Source organism: Schistocerca serialis, chromosome 3 (genome assembly GCF_023864345.2).
Source record: "Schistocerca serialis cubense isolate TAMUIC-IGC-003099 chromosome 3, iqSchSeri2.2, whole genome shotgun sequence".
Classification (NCBI taxonomy): domain Eukaryota; kingdom Metazoa; phylum Arthropoda; class Insecta; order Orthoptera; family Acrididae; genus Schistocerca; species Schistocerca serialis.
Genome location: NC_064640.1, coordinates 1,022,595,550 through 1,022,622,707, shown reverse-complemented (window position 1 = coordinate 1,022,622,707; position 27,158 = coordinate 1,022,595,550). Strand labels below are relative to the sequence as shown.

The 27,158-nt window shown below is 42.2% G+C and overlaps 1 protein-coding gene across 2 annotated transcripts in view; it reads right to left on the bottom strand.

The window, feature by feature from the left end:
* Nucleotides 1-27,158, bottom strand: part of LOC126471481 (transmembrane protein 183-like) — a 279,480-nt gene that overhangs the window by 126,598 nt on the left and 125,724 nt on the right. For both annotated transcript variants that reach the window (XM_050099683.1, XM_050099684.1), the window contains exons 4-5: nucleotides 19,560-19,637; nucleotides 2,663-2,858 (exon numbers count right to left, since the gene is read on the bottom strand). In XM_050099683.1, coding sequence (XP_049955640.1) covers nucleotides 2,663-2,858; nucleotides 19,560-19,637 — 274 coding nt within the window. The remainder of the gene's footprint in view (nucleotides 1-2,662; nucleotides 2,859-19,559; nucleotides 19,638-27,158) is intronic.

Here is a 27,158-nt window from a genome sequence, read left to right as displayed (position 1 = left end):
TCCCAGATCTATTATAAACAAAAATTACTAAAACAGCTGCTCAGTTCAGTACTTTTTATTTTATTTATTTATTTGTATGGCTCACATGGAGCTTAAAATTGCAGGTATATGACATTAGTAATACTATATATAACAGGAATATGAAAACACAATACTACATATAAAACTAACTAAATGTCAAGATCTAGTTTCCTACTCCATATAAGAGCTGTATCATCAGCTTTCATGAGGTTGCTCCAACTCCCCTGGTAGGAACACAAGGGGCATTCACCTCTAATGTGCTTGACTATCTGGTTCAGAACCCGACAGCCACAAACCGGAGACTGTAGCACCCCATTTGTAAAAATAGTCTGTGAATCGGCCATGCCCAGTGTGAGCTCTGTTCAATTTGACCCACAGTTTCCTGTCGAGTTCTGTGCCAGCAGTATCACAGTTATACTTTTGGAATCATTCATGCTCTTCAGGATTTTCAGTTATACTTTTGGAACCATTCACATTCTTCAGGATTTTCAATAAGCTGACAACTCTGGTCCCACAGGTCTGTCACCCAGGTATTACTGGCATCTAGCTGTTGTGCTTGTTGTAATGGTGGGTTTCTGGAACGGAGTCTATTTCATTGTAAATTTGGTATGTCTTCCTGCATGGGTAATTCCAGGTTCTCCTGTAGCTTGCGTATTCATTAAGCAAGGCCTCACTTCTGCGGATTGCGGGTGGATAGATGTTGCTCAGCAGAGGAAGCCAATAAACAGTTGTTGGTGTGATTGCCCCAGTTATTAACCACATAGTATGGTTCAACTGGATGTTGATCAATTTGGTGTGGCAGCTGTTTAGCCACACCGGGGCACAATACTTGGCTGTTGAGAAGACGAGCACAATGGACAATGTGCACAAGGTATCTGCTGAAGCTCCCCATGTCATTCCACACAGTTTTTGAATAATACTGTTATGAGTTTTAATCTTGGAAGCAGTATTTACAAGATGTTTTCTATATGAAAGGATGCTGTCAAGGGTAACATCAAGGTACTTAGGGTACTTGTTATGACAAAGAGTGTTTCCATTAAGTTTCACTCTGAGTTCCATGTTAGATTGTTTGCTTGTCAGATGGACTGAACATACTTCAGTTTTACTTGTACTGGGTGTAAGTCACCACTTTCTAAAACATGCACTCATAACGGATAGATCTTCTGTAAGAATTGTCTCCACTCATCCAAGATCCTTGGATCTACATGCAAGAGCAATATCATCCACATAGCAGAATTTTGTTGACCTGGTATTGGGGAGATCGGAGATATATAGGTTGAATAACAGAGGGACTAAGACGGAGCCCTGTGGTAGACCATTGCTTAATTTCCTCTCCTTGCTCACATTTTCTCCCAAGTAAACACAGAAATATCTATTGTTTATCATGGTGTTGATGAGAGATACAATTTTTCTGCATCGGACTGTTTTTAGTTATTTGTATATCATCCATTCTCTCCAGACTGTGACATATGCTGTGGTTAGGTCCACGAATGCGACAGATGTCTTCACGTTTTCTTAGAAACCAGTCTCTATGAAACACATTAGGGCCAGTACCTGTCGCAGCAACTTCTCTGTGGCCAGAAACCTGCTTGATCAGCTGGGATATGTTCCAGAATGAAGCTGCTAATTCTATTATAGATTAGCCTCTCCAAGGGTTTATAAGTACAGCTCAAAAGGGAAACTGGTTTGAAGCTTTGAGGATGGTCAGCTGGTTTACCTGGTTTCAAAATTGCCACTATTTGTGTTGTCTTTAGGTCGTTGGGCAGTGATCCAATATCTAGGGTGTTGGAGAAGAAGCGGACCAGCCATTTTTTTTCCACCATTACCCATGTTTATCAGAAATTCTGGGTTTATATTATCCATACCAGGTGCTTTATCATGTTTAGTTTGTTTCAAGACCTCATCCAATTCAGTCAGTGTAAACAGTGGAAAGAAACTGGATTCGTTTGGGCATTTAGTTACCTGAAATACCAGGTTTCTGCCTGGATTTATTGGAGGCTCCGCCAAGCTGATGCATAGGACTCCACACGTTTCTACTTCAATGTCTGAAGTTTACATTTTCTACCATCTCACACCATCATACTCTTCTAGCAGTGTCAAGACTTTGTAGGAGCTCGTCTGCAATATCACTGTCATGCTTTGCTATACAGCGAGCAGTAGCAACAGTCTGGTGCTGCTGCTCACAGTATGATTTCAGTTGCCTGAGACTCCAGTTGTGTGTGTGTGTGTGTGTGTGTGTGTGTGTGTGTGTGTGTGTGTGTGTGTGTGTGTGTGTGTTTTTGTATTGTTGACAAAGGCCATTGGCCAAAATGGTACATCATTTCATTTTTTGTGTATATAGTCACTCCTCCTATCCTTGTATTATGCCAAAAGTAATATGATACAGACTTGTTACCATTGCGGTGCAACAGTTCAGTTTCTCTCATTTCCAAATTATGTTCTGTTGTGCATAAAACATGTAGAAATACCTTCTGGTTTTTCAGTTACTTATAGTGATATGAGAAGCTCCTATTTTTAATCATGCCATCTGTAGCAGATATTCCAAATGTCTACCAAGTACACTATCCTTTTCATAGTTATGATTCAGTGCACTATATAACTCAAAAACAGCTTAATCCACGATTTAAACAGAATGGCTTACCTCTTGAACAATTTGCACCAAAAGATGGCAGTGTAAGTGACATGCAGAGAATCTTTACATATTCTGGCAAATTTCCCCACACTTTCAGGAACAATGTAATCTGCTATGAGGAACCAAACATCAAGGGGGTATCTAACTCCAGGTTCTTCCACAACACATGGTATTTTTATCACCTCCTCAGATGTCGCAGCCCTTTCTGAAACAGCACATGTAATGGAACTCACATTAACAGTAGGAAACTAAAAACAATCTTAGGAAAATTCTACTGTTGCTAAGGAAAACTAACTATTAATAGCTGTGGACACAACAACAATATCTTTAAACAAATGTCCAATGTATTACCACAGGACACCAGGTGAAAAAAAGGATGGTACAGGATTGGGCCTGGCTACAATAATCATACAAATAAATGGAAAAATAACAACTGTGTGTGATCAAGTCTGTTTTTAAAGTATTTTCTGAGTCAGAGTTCATTTTATGCCAACAAACTCCTCTTGTACTCTTGCCACTTCACACATCCTTGGGTGGAATAACCTCTCATCAGTAGCACCAACTTCACAGTAAATGCTAAGTAAGTAACTCAGCTCCATCCACTCTCTTCCATTACCATGGATGCAAAATATGCAGAAAACAAACAATTTCTTGTGCAGTCTTTTTTTCCCCATCATTTCTAGAAGAATATCTTCTTGCAGAAGCAGTTCATGGATAAATATCTCCTTTTAGAGATGCTTTATAGTGAAATTTCTGGGCAAGTGAATTTGTGAATGCCATTTGAAAATTACTGATAAAGGGTGGCCAGGGAGAATTGTTCAAATGGTGTTATTAGCAACATGTTAGTACATCAGGATGATCAGACAGACAACTATATGGTTATAGATCATGAAACAATGCAGTGCTGTAAATCACCCCACATATATAACATAAATGTATCATTAAAATTATTCAGTGTCATCTCTCATTACACAAAAATTCAGTGTTGGTTGGTTGGTTTTGGGGTTTGATGGGGGCTAAACATTGAGGTCATCAGTCCCCTGTTCCAAACAGACATACTTGTAAAAGGCCTATACAGTAAAAGCGGAACCTCTGCACCCAGAGGGAGGGAACATCAAGGGGTACAGAGCTAAAATGAACACCGCAATAACACAAAATAAAGGACACTTAAAAGGAGCAGAGCAAATAGCTCACTACAGTAAAACAGACTAGAGTGGTTGATGGATCAGGTAAAAGGTCAACCACTCGACTACAAACGAAGAACATCCAGCTGTAAAGCGTTGATAGAGGTACCAACACAACTTGTTACCATAAAAGACACTATTTTGGTATCCACATCACAATTAAAAGTCGCTGGAGTGGGTGTAGCCTGAGAAATAATGCGAGAGCGCCCACACTAGAGTGAGTGATAAGACCCAGCTGCACGGATAAAACGTAAAACTGAGGCAGCTATAGAGGCATCATCACCTAGTATTAAAGGAAGTGCAGCTGGTAAATTAAAGGACAGCCGCAAGGGGGCTAAAAGGGTGCAGTCCATCAGAAGATAGACCCCTGTCAGCCCTGCATCACAGCGACACTTGGGCAGGTTCCCACAGCGAAGGAGATAGCTGTGGGTCAACCGCGTATGTCCAATTCGGAGAAGGCAGAGAACAATTGAGTCCCTACGCGTGCTCCTCAAGGATGAGTTCCATACGGCCGTGGATGACTTTACCATGCGGAGCTTATTTGGCATGTTCAAGACAGACCATTCAGAGCTCCAGACATCGCGGACCTTGCGAAGTAGGGCTGACCAGGTCTCTTTCCACGAGACCAAGCTCCAGGGGTGGTGAAGTGGTGGCCTTCTTGGCCAACCGATAGACACATTCGTTTCCTGGAATGTCGATGTGGCCCAGGGTCCCGAGAATAACACTGGTCGAGTGCTTGCAATCCACTCAGGGAATCACTGCATATGACAAATGACTCCCCAGGGCAGGAGGAAAGGGAATTGAGTGCACAATAAAGAGCAACCAGCTCCGCAGTGAAAACACTGCTCCCACAAGGCAGGGAATGCTGCTCAACGTAGTCGCTGTGGATGAAAGCAAACGGAGTGTGCCCATCGACCACAGAACCATCGGTGTAGGCGACATCTACACCACGAAACGAGGCAAGAGCCATCAATTGTTGACGAAGACTGGCAGGTGGAACGGAGGACTTGGAGTCGCAGGACAAATCCAAGCAAAGCCTCAAGTGAGGGAGGGACCAAGGGGGTAGAGGAAGAGGGCCGGAAGGATGGAGGAAGTGGAAAGGGCTCTAGTGACGAGAGAAGGGAACAAATGCGGACTGCGATCGGGAGACCCGACCTAGGCCGCCGCCGTGGGGAGGGGAGTGCAGAAGATGGAAAAAGGAGCCTGCGGTTTGAGTGGTCAGGCGAGGCGTGGACACGGGCGATGTATGACGCAAGCAACTGTTGTCAGCGGAATCGTAGGGGAGGGATTCCAGCTTCTACAAGAAGGCTAGTCACCGGACTAGTGTGGAAGGCACCTGTTGCCAGTGTGACGCCACAATGGAGAATCGCCTTGAGGATCTGCAACGTTGAAGGTGCTGCTGAGTCATACACCATGCTCCCGTGGTTGAGACGGGACTGGACTAAGGTCTTAGCTGTAGGAGGGTTGTTCGTGCAGCCCCCCAAACTGTGTGGCTGGAGCAGCGAAGTATGTTGAGGTGCTGCCAGCACCGTTGTTTAAGCTCACGAAGATGAGAGCTGAGCATCAAACAGCATGCCAAGAAAGCGATGTCTCCCCAATACGAAGGAGTTCATTGGCAAGGTAGAGCTCTGGATGGAGATGGACCGTTCGACGACAACAGAAATGCATCACTCAGGTCTTAGAGGCTGAGAACTGAAAACCACGGTTGGATGCCCAAAAATGTGCCTTACGGATAGCTCCCTGCAGCCGCCGTTCAGAGACACTGATGCTTGGGGACCTACAATAAAGACAAAAGTCATTGGCATATAGAGAGGAACAGACTGATGACCCCACCACAGCCGCAAGACCATTAATCGCCACCAAAAAGAGGGGAACACCGAGAACCGAGCCCTGCAGGACACCGTTCTCCTGAATATGAGAAGAGCTAAAATAAGTGCCAACTCTAACCCGAAAGGAGCGATTGGAGGGAAAATTCCATAGAAAAATATGAAATGGACCCCGAAAGCCCCATTCGTGCAGCGTAGCAAGGATATGATGGTGCCAGGTGGTATCATATGCCTTCCGAAGATCAAAGAAAATAGCAAATAGATGTTCTCGCCGAGTAAAAGCTGTACGAACAGCGGACTCTAGCGAGACTAAATTGTCGATCGCTGAGCAGCCCTGACAGAAGCCCCCCTGCTGCTGGGCCAGGAGGCCCCGAGCTTCGAGGATCCACATGAGCCACCAACTCACCATCCTTTCCAGGAGTTTGCACATAACGTTGGTAAGGCTGATAGGGCGATAGCTATCAACCACTAGCGAATCTGCACCAGGTTTCAGCACCGGGATGGTAACGCTATCCTGCCAACGAGTTAGGAAAACGCCCTTCGTCCATATGCAGTTAAACAGGATGAGTAATTCACCCTGACAGTGTGCCGAGAGATGGAGATGAAACTGGCTGTGAATTCGGTCTGGACCTGGAGAGGCATCGGGGCAAGCTGTAAGGGCACTTTGGAACTCCCATTCACTAAACAGGGTGTTGTATAGTTCCCAACGGTGCGTGCGAAACAACAACTGTGTACGCTCAGCCTGCTCTTTAATGGCGCGTGTTAAGAAGGCAAATGTCCTGCTGTGCCAAGAGAGCCTCAACGTTCCTACCCTGGCCCGAGATCTGGTCCCCAGCCCATAATGGCTCTGAGCACTATGGGACTCAACTACTGTGGTCATCAGTCCCCTAGAACTTAGAACTACTTAAACCTAACTAACCTAAGGACATCACACACATCCATGCCCGAGGCAGGACTCGAACCTGCGACCGTACCACCCACCCCATAAAGGGTGGTAGGCATTTAAATCCCCCAAAAGGAGGAATGGTGGGGGGAGCTGGGCGAACAAGACAGCTAGGGGTCAGCAAGAGGGACAACCTCATCCGAGTGAAGGTATAGGGAACAGATAGTAAGATCCATTCCTGCCCGGATTCTAACAGCCACAGCCTCGAGAGCCATGTGAATTGGCACTGGGGCACTAGGAACAGTGGCAATAACATAAACAGACACCACTAGACACCCTGTCGTATTCTATGTGGTTCTTATAGTAACCCTGGTAGCCACAGATGGAGGGGGTCTGCTGAAGAGGAACCCAGGTTTCCTGTAGGGCCAGACAAGCGGCAGGGAAGCGGCACAAAAGCTGTTTCAAATCAGCAAGGTGGTGGAAAAAACCATGGCAATTCCATTGAAGGATAATGGTATCTGACTGTGAAGACATGAAAGAACAGGGGGGGGTGGGGGGATAGGTCACACCTTAGAAGCGCTCGCCACCACCAATTGCGAAGTAGCCTATCAACTTCCATAGGAGCTGCGGGTCGAGCAACATGTAGCTCCTGAGTGGCCGCTAGATGCACCACATCATCTTCAGGTGCAGTGGTGAATTCCTTTTCTGTCTCTATGACCTCCTCCTTTTGCTTTTCCTTCGTTTTGGTAGGGTCCCGTTTGTCCTTTGGTTTATCAGGCTGAGTGGGCTTTTCCGACCCAGTCTCATGGACCGAGGAAGACCTGGAAGCCCTACGGCCCTCAGGTGGTGGCTTTTTCAGCCACTGGCTGATATCTGGAGGGGCAGTAACCGTGGAAGGGAGGGCACCAAGCGATCCCTTCCGAGCGAGGGGAGCCGGAGGAGGTGGGCACTTCTCTGGCTCAAAGGTGGGGACGGAAGTCCCCAAAGAAGGAGGGGTTGTTACTCCTATGTTGAAAACAGGGGAGCAACAGAAGAGGGCGTTCCCCCAACTACCAGAGGGGGGCAGGAATAACGGCCGGGCTGGAGGGCCTACAAAATGTGGCTGAGCTTCGGGGCTCATCACCAGGGATGGCAACATCAAAGCTGCTGCAGCATACGTCGATGAAATGTGCACAGGGTAAAGTTGGTCGTACTTGCCCTCTGTGTAAGTGAGCCTGTCCAAGGTCTTATACTCCATAATCTTCCATTGTTTTTGATAAACTGCGCAGTCTGACGAGCAAGGTGAATGTTTCTGTCCGCAGTTGACACAAACAGGGGGGTGGCGAACATGGGACATTGGGGTGGGAGGCAATTCCACAATCCCGACAGGTAGGGTTGACATCACATCTCGATGACATACGCCCAAACCTCCAGCACTGAAAGCAGTGTATGGGAGGAGGGACGTAAGGCTTACCATCACATCGATATATCATCACCTTGACCTTCTCCGGCAGGGTGTCACCCTCAAAAGAAGATGAAGGGCCCGGTGGCGACCCTACTATCTTTAGATCCTCTGAAGACACGTCGTACAAAGTGGACACCGCAGTGTTCCAGATTTGTACGGAGCTCGTCATCAGACTGCAACAACAGGTCACAACGAAAAATAAGTCCCTGAACCATATTGAGGCTCTTATGAGGCGTAATGGAGACTGCAACATCACCGAGCTTGTCACAAGCAAGCAATGCCCGTGACTGTGCTGGGGATGCTGTCTGTACAAGGACTGCTCCAGACCTCATTTTAGACATGCCCTCAACTTCTCCAAACTTGTCCTCTAAATTTTCCACAAAAAACTGAGGCTTGGCGGTCAGAAATGAGTCCCCATCTGTTCGGCTGCAAACCAGAAATCGAGGAGAATACGTCTCACCCGATTGGGGGTCATACTTGAAAGCATTGAACTTTCCTTTCTTAGAGACTCGTGCTTGTGCACTATTCGTATTTCTTTCCCACGAGCAGCTAGGGAAAGGAATGTCCACCCAGACAGAGCCCCGCTTGCCTGGGTAAGCCTAATACAACCGGGAGGGGGGGGGGGGGGGGTGGCAGGTTCCCCAGGGGTCGCCTGCTAGCAACTGTTCTACCTCAACAGCCATGCGTCTCCTCGGCGCGCAGCACACCTTGAGATTGAGGGGTTTTCTATAGAGGTTTATACCATCCTCGCAACCCAGGCAGTTAAGCCAAGATCCCCGGCTCTGTACCATACAAAATTCCACCATTGCGCCTTACGGTGGTCGTTTAAGCACGCTCAGAGCTTATGGTATTGAGGACTGGTGGCACTTCCCAGTCCCCAGCTCAAGGACCCCGGGGTCGCCAAGACCGTACCCACCAACTAAATGCTGGGCCCCCTGAGGGTAAAATTTCAGTGTGCCATGTGTGCAGAGAAGTGCTTTTATCCCGTAATTTCACTATGTTCTTAGGAAGACATCCATTACTCTGAATGAAGGAGATCGTCACCTCAAAGCCCTACTGTCAATACTGGCCTTAGCTGCAGTAGTACAAGTAATGCCAGCATTAATTTCTTTAGTTCATAGTTAGTATAATTTACTCACATTGCCACTTCAGACACACACACACACACACACACACACACACACACACACACACACACACACCATTTTAATAGTTGTGGTATCACATATCGACACCACCCCACAGGTGTCAAAGTTGGCAATGGAACTGAAAGTTTCTGTCTGACACCGACAGCAATCATGCAGAATACAGCAGACCCAATGCAGCACACCCTCTGAGCCATGCCTCCAGCAGCTCTGTACCAATCCTCTTCCTTGTTGACAGCGAGAGCTGGACACTCCCTTGCTGCATCATTTGTAATGAGTCTATATATGCTTGAACAAATACAAGTTGCATAAATCTTTTGTTTATTGTGTTAACTTATTCACTAATCATTTCTGCTCCTGCCCAGCTTTCCTATGACGACAGCAAGGTACTGTAGAACACCTCTATTTACCATTGTGTATGAAGTTGTAGACAACATGCCTGGCGACAAGTCATGCTGCCTATACGTGACCATTTTCCAGTCTTGAAGTTCACTTTTTCCCATTCTGTTGTCTTTTTTGGTTATTTTCTGCCGTTGTTGCTTGTCTTCTGTCCCCAGTGTTTGCCTTGCTTGCACTCTTCATATTCTAGGTTCCATGGCTGCTGCTTTTGCATTCCTTTCTGCTTTCTCTGTGCTTACTTGCTTGCTTGTTATTCTGCGTGTCGCTCAGTTAATATCCCTACTTGGCCGAATTCGCCTTTTGCACTGCCTGCTGTTGATCTAACTGAGTTTATTCAGTCTCAAGAGTCAACAAAAGGTGCAGCTACTTTAAGTGATGACCTCACACAAGACACTGGACTAACGCCACCGCCTGCATATGCACCACCATTTCGTTAGTTTGATGAGACGAGGTAAGACTGGACAGAATACCTTGCACAGTTCTACACGCACATCACAGTGCATCACATACAAGGTACTGACCAACACTCATTTCTTGGCCAAGGTGGGACAAGAGGCTTTGCGCTAGACTTTTTCCTGTTTGTGCCCAGAAGGTGCTTACATAGGACAGGATTCAAGTGGCGGATGCACGTTACAAATTCCTTAGGTTATGTAAACAACAAGGACAGGCACACTGTCAGCGGGTGACTGAACTGCAAGGCTTTACTAGACAGTGAAGATTCAAATGTGACTGTGTCAAATATTACAGTAATACAATGGTTCATGACACCATGACACACAATATCGCTGACTCTCAAATTCAGGAACAGATTCTGCCAATTCTAGACTATCAGCATTCCTGCAAAAGTGCAGCAGACAGTTTAGGGGTACTGCCTGTTTGTTTTGTAGATAGCCATTACAAACAGACCTCACAACCAGCTCACACACAGTGGCCCAGCCAGTAACAGCCACAGTGCTCACGTTAACATGTGTCACATCCAGCACAAAGTGTGAAGTCATGCCCTCACTGTAATATGGCACATGACTGCCGATCTTGCCCCTCGTGTGAAGTGACTTGCTGTTTTTTTGCAGCAAACAGGGTCATCTACAGTCAGTCTGCTTACAGAAATGTGAGGCACCCTCTTCTGCTACTCCTTCACGCAAATCTAGGGCACAAACAGAGTGTAGTGAATTTTCAAAGCCCTACATTATCTTTAGAGCATAACAACACTGCAATAGCCTACATGAGGACAAAAAACTTTTCGTGTCTCTCATTATTGCAGGGAAGTCAGGCAGTTTGCAACTGGACACTGGAGCTTCAGTGACTTTGCTCAACCATAGCACTAATTATGTGCTTGGCACACCTACGTTGTGCACATCACACCATACACAGGATGTTCCTGTCTTACGCACTTGTAGGCTTCTTACAACTTTGCAAAATTTGATGAACACAGTGACATTTACTGTGCTTTCCACCCATGTCAGCACTAATATATTTGGTCTATACTCTTCGATTTTTTTGGTTTAAGGATTCAAGACAATGTACTTACTGTTTCTTCCTTTGATCCTCAGGCATTGTTGCTAAGTTATGAGTAGAATTTCAGGATTTGTTTTCTGAGGGTGTACACAAAGCCATTTTGTTTCCCATGTCACTGTGAAGGACAAAGCATAGACACGTTTTGTTGGAGCTCATCTCATTCCTCATGCTTTCCGAGAACAGGTGGCTCAGGAACTTACTGCTTTGCAAGGCAGTAGGGTCTTAGCACCCATTACTGCCAGTCAGTGGGCGTCCCCTCTGACTGAGCAGTCGCAATAAGTTTTTGTCATTAATACTCGTCTGTGTCTTTTCAAATTTTTGAGATTTCCATTAGGCAGTGCTTCCCACCAATCATATTTCAGCACTTTCTAGAGCAGCTGACTGCAAAAAGTTACTTTTCGCTAGAATTATTTGGATGACACTGTCATCTCAGCTGCACTCCTGATGAACCCATTGTCAATCTTCGCATTCTGTTTCAAGTGTTGTCTGCAGCTGGTCTCAAATGTAACAGACAAATGTGTGTCTTTTTCAGACTGAACACAAATACTTAGGACATGTCCTCAATAGCCAAGGTGTTCATCCAGTGCAATCACAACACAACAACATACAACCTGATGTGCTTCATTTGCTACACCAAGGTCACTGGGGCATTGTTCACACCAAGCAGTTATCATGACATCATTGCAGTGGCACAGTCTGGATGCACAAACTGAACAATGACTTTTCAGTGCCAAGCCTGTGCTGAACATCAGTCAACTCCTCCTCGGTAGTTCTCTGCATGGCCCAAACCTCAAGCACCTTGGCAATTACTGCTTTTGGTTTTCATAGGTCCTTCCGGGAATATATGTTGGCTCATCATTGTTGATGCTTTAAGCAAACTTCCCTTTGTGGTTCCTATGCACTCTACTACGGCTCATTCCACAACCCAGGCCTAGTTGTCAATCTTTTGCCTCGAGGGTTTGCCTGTAGTGATTGTGACTGACAATGGACCTCAGTTTGTTCCCACTGAGTATGAACAGTTTTGCAGTGCTGCCAGCATCACGAGTGCACCATTCAATCTGCAATCAAACAGTGAAGTTGAATGCTTTGTATGAACATTTAAGCAATAGATGGACGAAATTCATGCCTCCCACACACAGGATCAAGCTCTGCTGCTATTCTTGTGTTTCTATCGCTCCGAGCCACATGACAGACCATCACTAGCAGAGTTGTTAAATGGACAGTGTCACTGCACCTTGCTTCAGTTGCTGCACCTGTCCTGGAGGGTGGCACCCACTCCGCCCAGACAAGCAAAGTATCACACTAATGATTTGGTCTTTTACAGACTGTATGGCAGAAGGAGATGCTGGGAGCGACGTACTATTGTATGTTTTCTCGGACGTTCTATGGATTGGATTGGATTGTTTGGGGGAGGAGACCAGACAGCAAGGTCATCGGTCTCATCGGATTAGGGAAGGACGGGGAAGGAACTCGGCTGTGCCCTTTCAAAGGAACCATCCTGGCATTTGCCTGGAGCGATTTAGGGAAATCACGGAAAACTTAAATCAGGATGGTTGGATGCGAGATTGAACCGTCATCCTCCCGAATGCGAGTCCAGTGTGGACGTTCTATGTTTCTCGTGCACAGACAGAGAGGATTGCTGAGATGCCATGAGAATCAGATTCATCCAAGTGAACTGTGGGATACTGCTGCAGGCTTTGTGCTTCCAGATTCCATGCCTGCCTGGATGCAGCAGCTCTTGCTGTATCTGGGTCCTGCGGGCCCCTCGCCATTGGTCGTGTCCTGCAGCTGATGGAAGCAGATGTCCTTTCACAGGTGCCGCCATCTTGACAGCCACCGTCATCGGGTGATGGGCCCTCCTCCCAGGATCTGTCCCACATGCCATCTCGAGTACCACTGCAGACATCAAGGTACCTCTGTCTTCATTTTCTGCTCCGCCTCTGGATGTGGGTGTGCACACTCTGCCCTGTTTTTCAGCTGCTGTTCCCAGGCAGGCTTGAGGCATGAGCAGCAGCTCAGGAACTGCCTCAGTCTCGGCTCCAATCACCTCATTGCCACTTGCATCCAGCCCTCCCACCCCCATCCCCCAAATCACTGTTCACTCATCTACACTACATGACAATGGTGAGGAGGTCTGGGTGAGGGGAGGAATGTGGTATCACATATCCATACCACTATATGGGTGGTAAAGCTGCAACAGAACTGCAAGTTCCCATCAGAAACTGATAGTGCGGTCGTATGGGATATGGCAGACCCTACGGAGCACGCCTGCTGAACCATGCCTCAAGTGGCTATGTGCCACAAGCACCCCCTGCCATCGCGATATAGGACAGTCGACAGCAGCCACATGACCCACTGACACTTCGAGCCTCTTTGCTACGTGAGGTTATGCAGATGCCCTCTAGTTACAGCTCTGACACCATCAATCGTGCTGAAGTAGAGAGCCTCTTCCTTGTTGACATTGAGAACTGGGCTCTGTTTTCTTGCTGCATCATTTGTAATGAGTCTTTGCATGCTTAGAAGAACACAAGTTAAGTAAATCTTCTGTTTCCTGTGTTAACTTTTTCGCTAATCCTTTCTGCTCCTGTCCATCTTTCCTAAGACAGCAGTTGCTGCACCACTCTGCAGCCCACCTCTCCTTACCGTTGTGTACTGAGTGGTACACAACAATACTAGTTGTCATATTAAAACTATAATTTCTTAGGTAACTATGATGTAATACATACTGTATGTGTGGAACCCTGGTCTAATGTAATACATTGTGCAGCAGTGTGTTTGTTTGCTGATGATGCTGTAGTGTAAGATAAGGTGTTGAAGTTGAGTGACTGTAGGAGGATACAAGATAGCTTAGGTAATATTTCCAGTTTGTGTGATGAATGGTAGCTAACTCTAAATTTAGAAAAATTTAAGTCAGTGTGGTAGAGTAGGAACAATAAACCCATAATGTTCAGACAAAGCGTTATTATTGTCTTGCTTAATACAGTCACATCATTTAAATATCTTGGTGTAACATTGCAAAATCAATATGAAATGGAATTAACAAGTGAGGATTGTGGTAGGGAAGATGAAAAGTCAACTTCGGTTCATTGGGATAATTTTGGGAAAGTGGGGTTCATCAGCAAAGGAGACTACATACAGAACACTGGTGTGACCTATTCTTGAGTACTGCTTGAATGTTTGACTCTGTACCAGGTCACTTTAAAGCAAGGCATCAAAGCAATTCAGAGGCACGCAGCTTGATTTGTTCCCAGTAGGTTTGAACAACATGCAAGTGTTACAGTGATGCTACAGAACTCAAACAGGAATCCCTGGAGGGAAAATGACGTTCTTTTCGAGGAACACTAATGCAAAAATTTAAAGAATCAGGATTTGAAGCTGACTGCAGAATATTTTCACTGCTGCCAACATACATTTCATGTAAGAACCACGAAGATAAGATACGAGAAATTAGGGCACATAAGGAGGTATATTGGTAGCTGCTTTTTCCTCGTTCTATTTCCGAGAGGAAGAAATGAAATGACCAGTAGTAGTACGGGATACCCTCTGCTATGCACCGTATGAAGGCCTGCAGTGTATGTACATGTATGTAAATGTAAATGTGGAAGTAGATGTTGGGGCTTACAGCCCTAATCACATCAGGTTAAATAAATAAATAATAAAATATTGTTGACATACTGTGAAGTATGGTTGACGCCTACATTAGTTTGCTTACAGTTATTGAAAATTAAACACTTTTGAGTGGTTTTTTTAAATGAGTAACTTTCATGAATTTATCATAAAATTAAAATATTTGTTGACTATAGTCTTTTCAAAATTATTTTAGGACTGACAGAGAGGACAGATGTTGTAGGTGGGGGTGGGGGGGGGGGAAGGTCTGAGGGGGAGGAATAGGTGGGGGGGGAGGGAAGGTGTGAGGGGGAGGGAGGAACCACACGGCAGGGCAAATCACTTTCCACCCACACTACCTGCAGCTGCAGCAAATCCCCGAAGTTGTCAAACCTTTACCCCAAACAAAACTTCTTGTTTGCAGCGTGCTTCAGTTACAGCCAGCTTGCTGTCCTGCATGATCGTTGCACCCTGTGACTTTCTGCATATTCGTTTTTACAGTTGTAGAAGTTGTTACCATTAATCATTGCTGCCGTTATTCACTGCTGCCATTACTCTTTGTGTGGTACTCAATGATGTCAGTGGGAAGTTCATCAAAAGTTATAAGTGGAATGTTCAATGTCATTCTCCCGGTCAGGGAATTCTCATAAAATGGCAGTCAAGAGAAAAGGTTGGGAAGGAAATGTTCAACAAAGAAAAGGAAGCTAAAGAATCATCAGAAGTTAACATCCCTGGGAAAAAAGCGTTATATGGACAACGGGTTACCAACATCGATTCATTTACAGAGGATGCGATTTGTCATCTTGTATACGATTAACGCAGGAAGAAACATCTAATGCTCAGGAAGTTGCTAGTCACACTTACAGAATCAAGACATTTTCAAGGCAGTCGCACATCCTTGTCCAGTTTTAAACAACCTTGGCTATCACTATGGAGACTTCTGTAGCCATAAGCTGTTGATGGAGGAGGAGGATATAGCTGCATGGTGATGCCGATTTTTAAGGGGGCATCATGAAACAGATGGACAGGCGACACAGCTAAAGGAACAATGGCAATGCCTTCTGGCACGGATGGCAGACTTTTCTTCGTCACACAGACACCTTGAAGGGTTTTCTCCCAAACAGTCTCCTGCTTTTTAGATCAAGGAAAACATGAGATCATCATGAAGGAATGAACCATGTTACATTTATAAAGTGGTTTGAATATTCACTAATACTGAATCTTGGAAAACAGTCAACAATTGTACCCGATAATGCTCCTCACCAATCAGTTGTTGTTGACAAGGCACTTACCATGGCAAACTGAAAGGAGGAAATGATCGATTCACTTCAGCATCATAATGTCAATGTAAGTGATGACCTTAAAAAAGGTGGAACTTACAGAAAAAAATCTCTCTCCATAAGCCACAGAAGCCACTAAAGAATTGACAAAAAAAATTATGGGCATACAGTTGTTAGGCTGCCAGCTTACCATTGCCATTTCAACCCAATAGAAATAATACAGGCTCAAATTAAAGGCTACATTGTGATGAATAACAGTAAATTTACCCTCTCTGCAGTTGACACACTCCCAAGAGAAGCTGTCAGGAACACCATCACCAAAGGTTGGAAGAAAGCTGTGAAACATATGCAGAGCATCATGGAAAGGGCGTGGCATTATGAAGCTCTTTCAAAAATTCAGTGGAGGGGATGATAATTTCATTACATGATAACAGTGACAGTGACACTTCAGGAATCCATCACAGCAATGAGAGAAACATCGGTGGAGTTTTTCCATTATCTTCGAAGAATTGGAGCACAGGCAGATTTTTGAAATTTCAATAAGAAAGACTTAACAGCAATTAATTTCAAAGGAAGTTCATCACAGAAATTCAGTATGCATCACACAAAATAAATCTTACTATTTACGACACAAGTCCTGTAATACAGAGGCCCTGTTATTTGCATCGCTTTTGTTCTTTCTCAACAATAAGGGTTGGCCTATTTAAGATATGTTTTCTACTGTGATAAACATGCTTAATCTTATTTTTAATTGCTTTAGAATTAAGTAGGCAGATCAGAAAAATTAATAACGGTTTTGTTACAAACCTATACCAATCTGTTTCTTGTTTCGAAACTGTACCGATGCCCGATTAGTAGTTGACGCCTGAGCAGACCACTGTGTTCCATATTTAACTCAAATTATCTCTCATTAGAGATCTCTAACACAATACTTGTTTCAAACATATGAAAATATGATGTCTTCTTAAGATTTCATTTCCATTATATATTCACCAACTTCAATAACAAAAAAGTTTCCTGCATGTAGAAAATTGAGTAACGTCATGAAAAAATGCACTTTCATAAACCGTCCTAATATTATTTTAATAATTTTTTGTCCCTGATAAAACAACAAAAACATAGCATAGCTCTTTCAGAACACACTGATTCAATTTCTGTATTTATAAAGTGAATAGTTTGCCCGTTTGAGCAACTTGAATGAAATGTAAGATTACGCTTGTGATCAGTGCGGCACGCTGCAACTCTGTTCCGAGCCTCCATATGCTCCTGCCGAAGCATCAATCCTAAAGTAATTTTCGACACACCATATCATATATCTTCAGTGCATGTTAAGTTTCATGAATCTAAGTAATAAATGAAGCTGTCTGTCTCCCAGTTTTTAAGATGACATGCTTAATAGGTATTTATGTAAACTCAGAAAACCACCTAGTATCTGAACAATATGGTCATCTTCCATAGACAGACCTAGAGGGACATCACTGGTTTTAATTTTCTGGGGCTCTTTAAAATGCAGATGACTAGATGTATTCCAAGGATTAAAATATGAAGAAAGAGTCCTAAATGAATTTAGATTTTAAGCATTAAATACTTGATCACAGGTATTGCAGTTTTGCTGAAAGTTAAATGTGAACAGCTATGCTGTCTAGATTATTCAGCCAGAGTACCCTCACAACATATTCAGTTCTTCTTTACTGCCACTTTAACAACAGTCTTGATGTCTGCAACAGCCTATTCACGAGTTTATCCCTATGCTCTACAAAACTACAATTTAGAATAGAATGCTAAAGAGACACTACTTACTGTTAGTTTATGATGAAAGCAGACACAAAAATGGCATAAATACTGCTGTAAAACAGAGAGTATGTGTACATTCAAGATGAGATGCATAAATAACAATGAATACACAGTTTATAATGTATATAAAACATACCCATCCATAACAGAATATTTTCAATTTTACCCTGCTATTTTATCATCAGTTTATAATGGAATATTGGATTTGTTTCACATCCTTTTCCAGCTGCCTTATCTGCTTCCATTAATCAATGCTAGGTCTTTTGCCCACATCTGCTTCTTTTTTAATGCTTCTCTCAGCACAAAATTTTTGTCATTGTGCTCATCTAAGCTATTATTCATTCATTCATTTTGTTCACCACGCTGTTTCCTTTTATCACTCCACTTGTTTCTCAGGTTATTTCCTTTTGGTTTGTGGTCTCTTATTGTAAGACACGTATCACTAACCCAGTATTATACAGAACAGCACAGAGAGAGAGAGAGAGAGAGAGAGAGAGAGAGAGAGAGAGAGAGAGAGAGAACCACCTCTAAAACCAATGCTGAAATATTTCTTGGTCACTTTGGGTCATTATCACAACTATTACCTTGTATGCCACCAGCATTTTCTTCTCAAGTTAAAAGACTGCATCAAATATTTTAGTCTGAGCTGTAACAGAGAACAATTCCACTGATACAAAAAGTAATAAAACATAACAGAAGTTAGAAGACAAAAGAAATGGGATATCATATAGCATTAGCTAGAAAAATGAAACTCATTTTTTATAGTTATACTGCACAGAACATGGCGCAAAACTGAACTCGCTGAATTACAATAAAGGAAAGGACAAGAAACAAATTAAAGATAGAGAATTTAAGCAACTTTGTCACCATTATTCTTTTCCTACATTAATAAAAGTAGCACTTTGAAAGCACACAAGAAAAACTGAAGTTGCAAAAAGAAATAGCAAAGAAATGACAGATAGCTAAAAGATGGAATGAAAGAGACAGAATATAATGCTGCCTTTGACACACACACACACACACACACACACACACACACACATACACACACACACACACACACACACACACACACACACAAATTCAGAGAAATTAACTTTGTTGTGTTCAGACCCTTCCCTGCAAGAACCCTATTCTTGGAAATGTCCTTCATTCTTCAGCCTATCATCTCCCACTTCCTAGCTTTTATACCAACAATGTCCATTCTGTCACTGTCAAATTATGTTCACTCTATATTTTAGCAACCTACATGACTGCACAATTCAGTTCCTTTCACCCTGCATTTAATAACCCAGTAATAATAATAATAATAATAATAATAATATTTCATGTGGCGCAACAGCCTGATGCAAGTCTTTCAGCAACCCTGTACAGAAGTTAATTTACACTTTATGACCAGTTCTATCTTCTACCAGTTGCCCAACCATTCCAGCTATCAGAAAACTGGAATTTTTCTTCCATTTCATTTTACTACTGCATAAACATGCTGCAACAAAAAATGAAAAAATATTTACCTTATGAACAAACATAGTAATCTTTGTGTACTTTGGCAGTCACACAACTGGGGGGGGGGGAGGGGGGGGGGGGGGAATGTGGGCAAAGATGATATAAATACGCTGACAGCAGTCCTATTAGAAATGGTAATAACAATAGAGATTCGTGAAAAGTAGAATCACATTGTGTATTAATGTGAAAGCTTCAGTCACCTCCATGGAAAATCTGCTGATAACAGCATGTTATACAAGAAAGAATAAGTATTTTGTTGATTTTTTCAAAATGGAACAACACTGAAGACTTCTAAACAGATACATACCCAGAAAATGAACTTACCACCCTGTACGGTTGTGTTGCTTTTCTTTACCCCACGCAGGCTGCTGACTGCTGACTTTCTTCCTCCCATTGACAAATCTGAAATAAAGAGACAAAAACTATGGATAAGGTAACTACTTTCAATCAGTCTCATAGAACACCACACAGTTTCAATAGTTTAATTTCAGGTAAGCGCAGTTGTACCTATACTGGCGTCATACTACGACACATGGAAGATAGGTGTCAGACTTCTTAAGGAGAAACACTTGGCATCATGGTGTGGGGAGTGACACTGCACATGTTTATTGTAGCATTTTGGACTTAACTTACACCTATGTGATGCATTAGGGTATGTTGACAACATTGTGGGAGAAGTGGTACATTTATTAGCTGTCTCTCAAGCTGAGGGCCAGCCATACCTTGAAAAATCAGGTTTGGAAGCACTGTCCAACAAAGTGTAGGGCATACCCAGAACTAAATTATGTCTTAACCTACCACACATTGTCAGGATACTGCACAATGGTGGGCTCTGAGGAAAGGAAGGTGTAGTTTGTTCACCTGCTGACTGTTGATTACATCTACCACCAGACACGGCAAGTACCCTAATGCTCTTCTCAAAAACTTACTGTGCAGAGAAAGTAATTTCAAATGATTGAGCTAAGTGCAACACTTACCGAAACAAAAATTGCATAATAGCAGCAATTTTGACCATACTTTTCAAACAGGAGCTAACTGAACAATCACATTTCTAATAAATGATTCAGCATAGGATTTGTCCCACTGTTTGCAGGTGAAATTAACCGAGGAGATAAACCCAGTAAGATTGCAGGCCAGGTCACATACGACAGACCAGAGCACTTGCTACACTGGTTAAATTTTATCCTAGAGGCTATTATGCGAGTTTGCTGGTCATTATGATTAATTAGTGAATCACAGATTACAGAATATGAGAAGCTATTTAGTTCTACTAATGGGCATTAGTTCTGGACTACGGTAGTTCATATAGCTTGTTACTGGCAGGAAGAAGTAAGGCATTCTGACAAAATGGATACATGACACCACTTTACAGCGAAGTAGAAAATGTTGCAGATAATGTGCCCAATACTTATCAGATTCTTCAATACTAGCAAACAGGGCTGACTGACAGTGTGGTCACCCAAATCTATAGTTACCACTTCAGTAACTGGAGCAGCTGCTTCTGTTGTGCTTCTTGCTGCTGCTACAATTGGATCAGTTGATTCTGCTGCATCAGCTGCTGTTTCCAAAGTTCCATAAATTCTGACCCATATGTAATGTAACCATAGTCCAACTGAGTTAAAATCAGTGTAATTTCGGAATGCATGTTGTCTTAAGCTGCTTTGTATGTAATAACCATGTCAATTTGTTATCGAAGAGTAGCCCTGAAAACAAAACTTATCTGCTACTTCTGGGAGTTGAGTGCTTGAGTATAATTTATGGTGGGGGTGGACAGACATAATTCTAAAAGAGTGAATAAATGGATTTTGAACAATTAAGTAGTGCATAAGCTTAGGGACCAATGACCTCAGCAGTTTGATCCCATAAGACTTACCACAAATTTCCAAATTAAACAAAATTCATCAACACACAATGCTAATGATACACCACATCAAGCAATGGTTACTGAGTTATTCTGAATGCAAAGATGGTGGTCCTTAAAACAACTTACTCTGTGGTACCATGTTTTCTTGTACTTGTTGATTACAAAGAGCTCGTGCTGACACAGCTTTTTTGACACGAAAAATATTCTTAGAAATGAACAGGCTGTCTCGGAAACCCCACTCATATACTATGGCCAAGACACGCTCTCTTCATGTTGTGTCGTATGCCTTTTGCAAATGAAGGAAGACCACAGGCATGCTTACACAGGAGACCATGCAGGAGCACATCACTCTCATGCTGTCCAAGACTCGCCCTGCCAACACCCACCTCTCCTACGTAATACCTTTGCCTTTCACGGAAGGAACTTAAATAGTTTTTCTTTGCGTTGTGTCTCCACATCTTTTGGAAATGAACCTCCACAGGGATCACTTTTTATCAGTTACAACATTTTTCAGCCCGACTGACACTGACATTTCTGTGTAATATGTAACTAGGAGTTTAGCAGCATTGAAAGGGTTAGTACAAATGACTTACTAAAATTTCCAGGGATGCCTGCTGAAAAAAGAGTGACCATTGATATTTCATAGTTTAGCTAACACTTGAGAAGCTGGTGTATTTGTGTTTTCTGAAGTAATATAGTATTCTCAACATCCTATTTTCTTAGTTTAGTTACATCACATGCCTTCACTCTCAGACATTTCATTGACATTAGGGTAGTAATGGAGGAGTGTGTCTTTTATTGTCATAATCCTCTTCTCTCTTTGATGATTTCAGCTATTACTATACAGCACCATGCAACTGACTTGCATCTACAATAATGGTACTGCATTGTTCACTGCTTGAATAATTAAGTTCACTGTGTCTTGCACTATCTCACTGATGCACTTCTCTTGGTTCACTGTTATTTGAGAGTCTGGGCTGTATGCCTACCAACTGGCTCCTTACAAGGACCAACATGCTAAGTCTTCATTAGTTCATAATTATGTAACATTCATTGATGCATACATTGCTGTGGACATGCCATTTGTATCAGTGGTGTAAAGTCTAGGACTGCAAAGTGTAGGTTGATTACCATAGATGTTGGGGTGCTCCTACTCTTTAGGCAGATGTTTAGTTCTGTGAACAATCTGTTAAGTTTTTCTCTACTATCCATGTTTGCACTGACCCACAAATAATTGTGGGTGTTGAAATCACCCAAGAGGATAACATAGGAGAGATAAATGGCACAAACAGTTGTCATGGCACAGTGTTGGACTCTAATGGCTATTCCTTTGAATCTGGTGTTCACTGTTATCTACTCTCTATAGGTGGTAGATCATATCCATGTACAAACACCACTTAATGAACATCTTACATTCATGCAGTTTTTCCTAAACTGATTATTTTTTGCATTTGGGGGGGGGGGGGGGCTGGTCATCAGTTAACTGTGATTCTTATAATGCAATACATAAAACAGGGTAGGTCGACATCAGCTGTTAGTTCCATTAGTGTTACCATAATAAGAGCCTCTGACACAGCCAGCTGATTCAGCTCATATTTGGCAGGTCACTTATATACAATCTAAAATGAAAGACTCCCAGATGTTCCGGCTCAACACTCCCCCACTTTTGTGATAACCCCAAACGTTCATGATGCACAATTGACTGAAAAATGATGGGATTAATAGACAACTGAAAACTGAGCATTTTCCATCATCATATTTGGGATCAGCAAATGAATATTTTCCTAGTGCATTAATTTGTTTTTGTTTTCATTTTGAAATGATAGGAATAGTATAGTTCAATATGGTAACTAAATCAATAAGGAACAATAAAAAGATAGCCAGGTCCTGTATTCACCAGTCAACCTTGTTCTGTGCTTATCTTTTAACTCCCAATGCAAGGGGTGTTAAATATTTAACATGCGTATCTGTGTATCTGTCTGTGGCATCACAGCTTCCAAATGAAAGGTCCGATTTTAATGCAGGTTTTTTTTTTTTTTTTTTTACTTGAAATTTGGTTTAATCATAATGGTTCTTAACTATGTTCCATGACAGTCTGTTCAGGCATTTAAATTTCATCAGATAAACAAAGTAAAAAATGTTTTCCGTCAGCACACTCTCTTGATATACACTATGTAATACATAAGAGTTACATCAAGTTATGTAGTACCAAACTGTAGAGCTCAAAAAGATATAAATAACAGCCTGCAAAAACATATGTTTATGTTTTACAGTTGACCAATGAATATGATTTTTATCTTTTGAAGTCACCCATTTCAGCACCTACAAAGCAGAAAAAGAATTACTGTGGCTCACCAGTACAAGAAAAAGCTTTTCTGTAGTTCTTTCTGAGGTCTACAATGATGTACTAAATCAAATGATTTTGCCCTAACAGTTTAGGCAGCCTCTTCCAAGAAAACGAAATGGCAGTCTATTTCTTCCAACTTGATTTAGAGTTATCATCACTGCTTATTGCTGTGTTACCTAAATTAGCTAAATATATATTATAACATCATGAATGAATATATGCATTAATTAAAACAAAAAACACAGAAATTGTGTAAGTGACAATGGTAAAAATAAGTTGATAGTGTTTAATGCATTTTAATTACAAATAGTAGCTACAAGTGAGAACTGTGAAGTATTCTAAATATAAAAATATTTTTAAATAATGAATACAGTATGTCATGGATGGGGTATTGTGGTAAAGACTACATAAAAACAAAACAATGGTAAAATACGATGAGAGTATTTAACGCATTTTATTACTAGTAGTAGTTTCACGTGAGAATAGCAAAGTATTCTAAACATAAAAATATCTTTATTATATAAAGTAAAACACTTAGTAAAAAATTAAACTATTGCAGTGCTGCTTCTCAGTCTTTGCAATTCTGCTAAGACCAATCTGTCATGAAGATTATTGAACAGCTTTCTTTGACATAGCAACACCTTGCAAGCTTTTTACACAACTTAAGGCCACGTATGCTTGGCCTTTTCCAAAAGTACTTTCGTCTACATAAATGACAACTTTCTCCGTATCAGCCCCTTGCAATTTATGGACAGTAACAGCCCAACTTAAAATTTGGGAAACATTATTCTTCCAATGTTGTCATACCTCTCGGACCATAAAATGACAAACTTTGTGGCTGAATTGTAATCCATCCATTTTTGTCTTTAAAACTCCCTCCAATCGATTTGTCATCAAATTCTATAAATATCTTATTCAGTAGTTCCCATTCTTCCAATTGATCTCTGTGAAATCCATTCCATTCAATTTTTTAACAATACCCATGCTACCACTCACCAACCCTTCTGAAACCTTCAAATTCATTCGCAACATGACTCTAGCACTGATTGCAATTTTTATTGAATTTAGCAATCCTCCTGTACAGTTTCGGTCTTGTGGAATAGAAGCTTGAATGGGTTTTTGATAATAAGTGGCAGGTTCTTTGGATTCAGTGAGAGCATTTAATGTATAAATTTTCACTACATTGGCCAGTAGTTCCATCATTTTGTCATTATGGCCATTAACTAGTTTCCATGTGGGGGGAAAAACAAGTACAGCTCAACTGTTGGCAAAAATCACCAGCCACAGATACAAGCCTTCTTTCAAGCAAAATCTCTTACTGCTCAATACGCAACTCACCTACTCTACAATTATTAAGAAGGTCTATAAATTGGCTATCATTCTGTTATTGGATGTTGGTTTGTAACTCACAAAGCCTAAAGTAATGCCACAAATGCAGCTCACTTTGAAATATAATTGATTGCCTGAAGCATCAACTGCCCTTAACAGTCAACAACTGCGTAATATCTCTGAAAACAGATATTTACCCCACCAAAAATGTCTTGACAGTTTTTTATTTCTTGTAAACAGAGATGAATAGATCATGAAACTTCATAAGAAACCACAGATGTTTCACCTATTACAAACCAACGAATGTGACAGAATTGTCTTCTGATATCCTCCAGCTGCTCTCCTGTCATCTTCCTATAGACTGCTGCTCTGCCTTTCTCAATGCCTAAAGCAAATGCATTATGAATGGTTTTTCTGCTGACAAGACATGATGCAACTCCTGTTGATCATTTAATAACTGTTCTGTTGCTGGAGCATAACATGGATGAATATGATGTACTACAATTTTCACCACAGAAGATCTTCCGCTGCCAGCTCATCCTGTCATGGATAATTTTAAAGGAACATTTGTGTTAGGTTGACTTGTCCGTTCACATCAAATTTGTTGTGTATCATCATCAAAAAATATTTTTGTTCTATATTCATGCTGCTGAGCATGACATGAAATTCTTCATCTGTGATACTGATATGCATTTCTTCTCAATCATCTCTTACTTCGATGCAACATCAGCCACTTTTGGGTCATATCAATTAACAATCATTAAATGCTGCAGGTTTGGCTGGATCTTTGTATTCAGTGTTGAAACTATTCAACAGAATCTCCACGAAATGGATATAATTGATCTCAAAGTGCCATAAAAGCTTCTTTGCATGTATCATAGCCCACTAGCAAATTGCTTTTATCTGCAAAACAGCACACACACACAACAAGATAGCTATAAAAATAGCATCCCCTATCTCCCATTTACGGTGTAATAATGGATCCTCAGAATCACAGGCTTTCTTCATTGTCTCACAATGTCTCCATTTAGAGATCTGATGGTTGCTGGTCCAGTTTCAGCACCCTCTTCTAGTTCTTCATAAGCTCCTATGTCGTCATTGTCTTCATCGCTATCATTTCAATAAGACTGTTCATAATTCTACCAAAGTGAGGTGCTCTAGATTAGTTGGCTTTGAATATACCTGTCAAATTGTTTTGATAAGTTTCACCTAGCTCACTGTGACATCGTACAATTCTGTATTGCTCCTGAGGTCATCATGTGTTGTTGAAAACTACTTTTCATGAAATGTCTCTCAATTTCAGGTGGCATAATCTGTATACACATTCACACATTGATACTCTACAATGCTTTAAAATCGCCATAGAAATGGCAAACAACTGCCTACCAACATCCCCGTGACTGGCTCGCACTCTACTAGCAGCATCTTTCAGCACTTTACCTACATCTTCGGGCTCATGTTTAGATGTACAGGGCTATTACAAATGATTGAAGCGATTTCATAAATTCACTGTAGCTCCATTCATTGACATATGGTCACGACACACTACAGATACGTAGAAAAACTCAAAGTTTTGTTCGTCTGAAGCCGCACTTCAGGTTTCTGCCGCTGGAGCGCTCAAGAGCACAGTGAGACAAAATGGCGACAGGAGCCGAGAAAGCGTATGTCGTGCTTGAAATACACTCACATCAGTCAGTCATAACAGTGCAACGACACTTCAGGACGAAGTTCAACAAAGATCCACTAACTGCTAACTCCATTCGGCGATGGTATGCGCAGTTTAAAGCTTCTGGATGCCTCTGTAAGGGGAAATCAATGGGTCGGCCTGCAGTGAGCGAAGAAACGGTTGAACACGTGCGGGCAAGTTTCACGCATAGCCCGCAGAAGTCGATGAATAAAGCAAGCAGGGAGCTAAATGTACCACAGCCGACGGTTTGGAAAATCTTACGGAAAAGGCTAAAGCAGAAGCCTTACCGTTTACAATTGCTACAAGCCCTGACACCCAATGACAAAGTCAAACGCTTTGAATTTTCGGCGCGGTTGCAACAGCTCATGGAAGAGGATGCGTTCAGTGCAAAACTTGTTTTCAGTGACGAAGCAACATTTTTTCTTAATGGTGAAGTGAACAGACACAATGTGCGAATCTGGGCGGTAGAGAATCCTCATGCATTTGTGCAGCAAATTCGCAATTCACCAAAAGTTAACGTGTTTTGTGCAATCTCACGGTTTAAAGTTTACGGCCCGTTTTTCTTCTGCGAAAAAAACGTTACAGGACACGTGTATCTGGACATGCTGGAAAATTGGCTCATGCCACAACTGAAGACCGACAGCGCCGACTTCATCTTTCAACAGGATGGTGCTCCACCGCACTTCCATCATGTTG